Raw genomic sequence first — 6,000 nt, 5'->3', positions numbered from 1 at the left:
CTTTGCTGGTTTGCAAATTATTATTATTATTGTCTATATGTCTTTTCAATTTCAGACACATGGGCTATAAAAACATATTTCAGTCCCATGTTTTGGGGTTGGTTTTTTTTTTTTTGCTCTGGCCGCCTGATCTCTTCTCCGAGAGTTTTTTTTTTTTTTGTTCCAGCTGCAGTTTTGCTTTCATGCAAACCCAAAACAAAACAGCGAAGCGGCGTCCCTGGCGCGCAGAAAGTTCGCGGCCCCCCCCCCTGTTCTCGCCGCCGCTCAGCTGACGGATTAGCCAGGGCTGGGAGGAAGCGGCGCGCGCCCGCGCGCGCGGGGGCTGGCAGCAGCGCCAGCGGGGGGAAAGCGCGGTTTCCAGTGTCAGTGCTGCTCGCAGCCAAGGCGCTCGCTGCTCTGCCGGCGGCTTTAAGAGCGCGGAGGCTGCAGGGCGCCTTCCACAGTCCTGCACTGGGACTTCATGCAACAGCAGCTGACAGGCAGAAGCTCCCGACCTGCCAACTAAACTTCTGGTTTGTTCTTCTGAACTTTCCGCCCCCCCCTTGTTGTCTCTACTAAACTATTGACGGCCGTTTCTTTTTTTTTTTTTTTTGTTCTTTCTTCCCCCCCCCCCCCGTCATTTCCCAAAGTAAAATTATTCTGAATGAACGCCGAGAGACTCCAGCATGGATCAGAAGAGGTCATGTAACGGTTGGACTTTCTTCCTTCTGGTGGGACTACTGTGCTCAGACTGTGCCAGGGGCACAGTGGGGTATTATCCCAGGTTTTCGCCCTTCTTTTTCCTGTGCACCCACCACGGGGACCTGGCAGGTGATGGCGAGCAGGGAGAGGTGCTCATTTCACTTCACATTGCAGGAAGCCCGGCTTACTATGTGCCTGGACAAGAATATCATGGTAGGTAAACGAGGTGCTCTGGGCTGTAGCACCTCAAAGGGCTTTCTGTCTTTTCTCTCACCCCCTTGCTTCCCCCCCCCCCCCAAAAAAAAAAAAAGAAAAAAGAAAGAGGTAGGCAGTAGCAAGTGCAGTATCTTGGCACATGGTTTTACTTCTAAGTGTAATAGCTGTAGATACAATTATTATATCTGGCTGTTTGCCAGAGTCTATGTATTTGCTATTGCAAAGTTAGTATGGTTAATTGATTATATGCTGTAATAGATATCTAAATAATTCTACTTCTGTACAGCAGGTACTATTTTGCCACTTTAAAATATGCTTCACCCCCCCCCCCCCCCTTTTCCCAAAGAAAAGGGTTTAAAGGTAAACTCTTTTATAAACGGTTTCATCCAATATAGTTAAAAATTGCCCCTTTGCCCCATAAGGGACATTACATATGAAGTCTATGGTCGCTGCCACAAAACCATATGTGAAACATTCTTTAAATAATATGAGGTGGGGAGCGTGACATAAAAACCTTTGCCACGTTTGTGTGGTTTTATTGCATGAAGAAAGCCAGCTGTTTGAGGTCGCTTCACTACCATGGAGAGTTAAATATTTAATAAGGTCTGATTTGAGCTGCTGGATTTTAAGGCCCTATATGATTTTGTTATAATAAATCGAGCAGTTCACATATTTGCAGTAGTACATAAATTATGACACATTAGTCCTTTGATGATGATGATGATGTCTCTGTTATCTCAAAGTAATGGACTTTTTTTTTTATATTTATACAACTGTTGTGTGGCTTCGCTCTCTAGAAGAACTGATGCAACCCTTCTTTTGGGGATACCTTGTTTTTCATCAGAATATAAGATTTATAGAAATCCACTTATTGACTTGGATTCCAGCCATTCTTTGATCAATGTACCCAAAAACTGGCTGTGCTAGCCTGTGGTCATTGATATATTATTTCTGGTGAAATGATTGGCCAATATAATTGCGACACTGACCTTATCCTAGAAGCCACTGAGCGATATCACTCAGTGTGACCCCTGTAGAAAGAGGGTTAACCAATCTGCTGAAAATGAGAAATTAAATATTCACAGCCTGCCTCAAAGAAGAATTAATCAAAACTGGACATTAACATTAAAGAATTTAAAGTAGACTGAAATTTTTCTAATTGCAAACTAAAAAAACAGAAGAAAAAGAAAAGGGTCAGGAGAATGGTAGAAAAAGGCAGCACTGATGGAGTTGCTTGCTTAGTTTCACAGGTTTTGTTTTTTTTTTTTTTTTAATTTTATCCAGGTCCTGTCATCTGTACAGTAATATTCAGAGATATACCTAAATAGTTGAGCTTTTATTTATACAGGATACCTGTTTTATTACATGTGGTTAATCAGTGAAAGAAAGGTGCGAGCGTGTAATCCATTTTCTATTTATTCAAGAGTGACTCCATGCATCCCTTTTTCCTTTGTGCCCTCGTGTAACATTCCATATTAAATCAAATGTGTTCCCACATCTATCTGAGGGCTTGGCTGTGATTCAGAACTGTAGAGCAGACCTCAGATGGATTGTATCCAATTTATAGACCTACTTTTTTCTGTGGTGAATTGTGTTTTATTTTCACTGTTTATCTTGGATATATTTCAGCAGTTTGGTATGGTACTGATTGATACAGTAGTTTTAATTTAAAGTAAAGAATATTTAACCTTTTTTTCTTATACTGTGGAAACTGAGCACATTTGTTTGCTGTATTCTAAAAGTGCATCTTATGCCCTCAAGAGTTTTGAGCAAAGTGTAATACCTCTCCCCCCACCACTGGATAAATCTTAGTGTTTTGTTTAACACTAGACATAATAAATAGCTTCTTACAAAATGCTGGTTGAGAAATTCAAAGGTTCACATTTTTATTCTGATTGAATCTCCAATATGAAGAAAGGTGACTTCTGATGTATTCTACATTCATCTTTTTTTCATTTAATGCCTTTTTTATATTTAATTTTCCAACATTGCATCAATGTAGAATTAGACTTGCAAGGAAATAAATTTGCCGCAATGCAAAAAAGTTGATTGACTCTGCTGAAAGCAGTTGGTTTACTTTTATTTTAACAGTTCAGTTTCAATTGCAAACAGAGAAATATGTGCGAGGCTCAATCAAAATCTAATGTAAGACTATGCATCTGTTCCCCATTAAGCCATATTTATCCACATGACCAGTAACTTTGCCCTTCACAATGGCTTCCACCATTTTACCCGGCACTAACATTAGGCTCACTGGTCTGCTGATAAAATTTCTCTGGGGTGACCTAAGTAGCTACAGACCGGTGAGCCTAATGTTGGTACCAAGTAAAAAAGTGGAAGCTATTGTTAACAAAATTATTGGTCATGTAGATAAACATGGATTAATGGGGAAAAGCCAGTATACATTTAGCAAAGGAAGGTTGTACCTTACTGACCTATTGGAATTCTTTGAAGGTGTGAATAAGCATGTGGATAAAGGTGCGTAGATTGATATGGTGTATTTGCATTTTCAGAAGATATTGGATAAAGTCCCTTATGAGAGACTCCTCAGAAAACTAAAAAGGCTTACTGTGGATTGGTAACTGGGAATCAAAAAGGAGGTCTAAATGGTCAGTTTTCCCAATAGAAATACCTACAGAACCTAAATGTAATCTGCTCTGGAGTGCTTAAAAAAAGTGTGAAAAATCTAAATAATAATAGAGAAAGTTAAATAGTGGAGTGCCCCAGGGATCTATAGTGTGATCTGCATTGTTTAACATACATTAACAATATGAAAAAGGGAGCAAATTTACAGATGACACAAAAATATTTAAAGTATTTAAAACACAAGCAGATTGCGAAGAACTGCAGAAGGATCTTTCATGACTGAGAAATGGGGTACCTAAAAAGTAGATGAGATTTAATATGGACAAGGGCAAAGTGATGCACACAAGAGAAAAATAATCCCAACTGTAGGTACACAATGCTGGGCTCCACCCCAGGAGAAGGATCTTGGAGCCATTGTGGACAGTGTTGAAATCCTTAGCTTAGTGTGCTGTGGCAGTCAAAAAAAGGTAGGTAGAATGTATGGAAAGGAATGAAGAATAAAATTGTGACTATCATAATACCTCTGTATGGTGTGACTGCCCCTTGAGCATTGTGTGCAGTTCTGGTTGCCCCATCTTAAAGAAAGATATACTGAAACTAGATTAAGTACAGAGAAGGGCAACAAAAATGATAAAGAGGATGGAATGGCTCTCTCTTTTGAAGAAAGGCTAAACAGAACTCTTCAGCTCATCATATTGTATTAAGGATATTTATTATGATTATGTACTGTTTGCATATTTGCTGTACACCATCTAGAACTGAAGTTTCTGCTAGAAAAACTTGTAAACAAATACAAAACAAATAAATAAGAGAAGACTGAGACGAGATTTGATAGAGGTTTATAAAATCATGAGTGGGATGGGCCAGGTAAATAGGGAACGGTTATTTATTCTTTCAAATATTACTAAAACTCGGGGACACTCCCTGAAAGTAACAGCAGATTTAAAACAAACTGGAGAAAATATTTTTTCACTCAACACACAATTAAGCTGTGGAATTTGTTGCTGGAGGGTGTGGTCAAGCCTAGTTAGGTTTAAGATGTATGGACAGGTTCCTGGAAGGAAAGTCCAAACATAGTTATTGACCAGGTGAACTGGGGGGGGGGAAACTACCACTTATCCTGGGGTCCCGGGGTACGCAATAAATAATTGGATCTGTCCGTGGGATCTGTTGAGTACTTCCTAATGCAGTGGTTCTCAACCTTTTTTTTTTCCATCATGACACACCTGACAGATGATGCTCACGTGTGTGGCACATTGCACGCTACATTTAACAGCTATACTAAAAAAAAATAAAAAAATCCTAGGTAATTTATTGTTGAAAATGATGCAGGAGAAAGAAAACATTCTTTAATTTCAATAACTGCTTATAAAATATCATTATTAAATGTTTTATTTTTTTTACAAAATTTGTTATTTTCGCTTACTGCATCAGTGAGAAATCTGGGACTGATATGCATAGGCAGCACACAGTTTTTCGATACAAACTCTCATGCATTTCACTGTCAACCTCAGAAAGTTCTGATCTCTTCTGGAGTTTATACAGAGCAGAGTTAGGAAATTTCCCCTTCCAACTCACCATACAAAAAATATATTCAAATTCTGGTATCCCCTCAGAAATAGAACTTCAAAATCCCTTTCCTGCCAGTCACTTTGTGAAATCACATGAAAACCTGCTAAAAAGACATTTAGAAATTATATAGCACACCAGCCATACCATAAGAGCACTAACACCCAGGGCTTGAACCACAATAGCCTTACCTATGAAAAAGCAAGACTGCAAATATAGAACACCTTACACTTACTATTGGAAAAACAAAGCAAGCCAGACTGCTCTAGATTCCTACACAGAATCTGCATCCTAGTTAGCAGAAACCCTCATCTCTGTCAAATATGCAGAATGCAGACTGACTCTTATCTAATACAGAATAAAAGACCATACATTATAAACAAGCAAACAGAGAAAAACTGAAACTCCAAGAAGCAGAGGGGAGGGGGGTGCGGAGGGAGAGGTATGGCGGGATGACATGACAGGATACATCATATACAGCATGCCTGCAACATTTCTGGCTTGGATTGCTGGTGGCAGTGATTGCCAGGGTTGAGGGGAAAAGCAGCAACAGGGTGCGGTGATGAGGAATTTTAATTACCAGCTCCTTACTCTGCACTCTCCTCAAGCGGCAAGCACATGTGGCTGTTACAGAAAGCATAGGCTTGAATGACATATTTTTTGGTGACACACCAGTGGGTCCCGACACACTGGTTGAGAACCACTGGTCCTAATGACTCAATCTGGCCACTGTCAGAGACAGGACACTGGGCATGGTGGACCTTTTGGTCTGACTCACCGTGGCACATCTTGTTTATTTATGTTCTTAAAGATGTTATAAAAAAGGGGGACAGAGTAATGAGTCATGGTGTACCCTTCTGACATAAAGTCCCAAAGTAGCTTTGTGAAGGCGAGGGCAGTTTTCAAAGCCATTCACCTGTCTGGAAATTGCCCTCCCTCAATCTGGTT

The 6,000-nt window shown here is 39.9% G+C and overlaps 1 protein-coding gene across 1 annotated transcript in view; it reads left to right on the top strand.

Annotated features, from left to right (window-relative positions):
- The first annotated feature begins 388 nt into the window (after positions 1–388).
- Positions 389–6,000, top strand: part of RELN (reelin) — a 699,179-nt gene continuing 693,567 nt past the window's right edge. Inside the window, exon 1 of the mRNA XM_029615599.1 lies at positions 389–894. Coding sequence (XP_029471459.1) covers positions 666–894 — 229 coding nt within the window. The 5' untranslated portion in view covers positions 389–665. The remainder of the gene's footprint in view (positions 895–6,000) is intronic.

This window comes from Rhinatrema bivittatum, chromosome 9 (genome assembly GCF_901001135.1).
Source record: "Rhinatrema bivittatum chromosome 9, aRhiBiv1.1, whole genome shotgun sequence".
NCBI classification, from domain to species: domain Eukaryota; kingdom Metazoa; phylum Chordata; class Amphibia; order Gymnophiona; family Rhinatrematidae; genus Rhinatrema; species Rhinatrema bivittatum.
The sequence above is the reverse complement of the archived record's forward strand: the minus strand, read 5'-3'. Positions and strand labels throughout refer to the sequence as shown.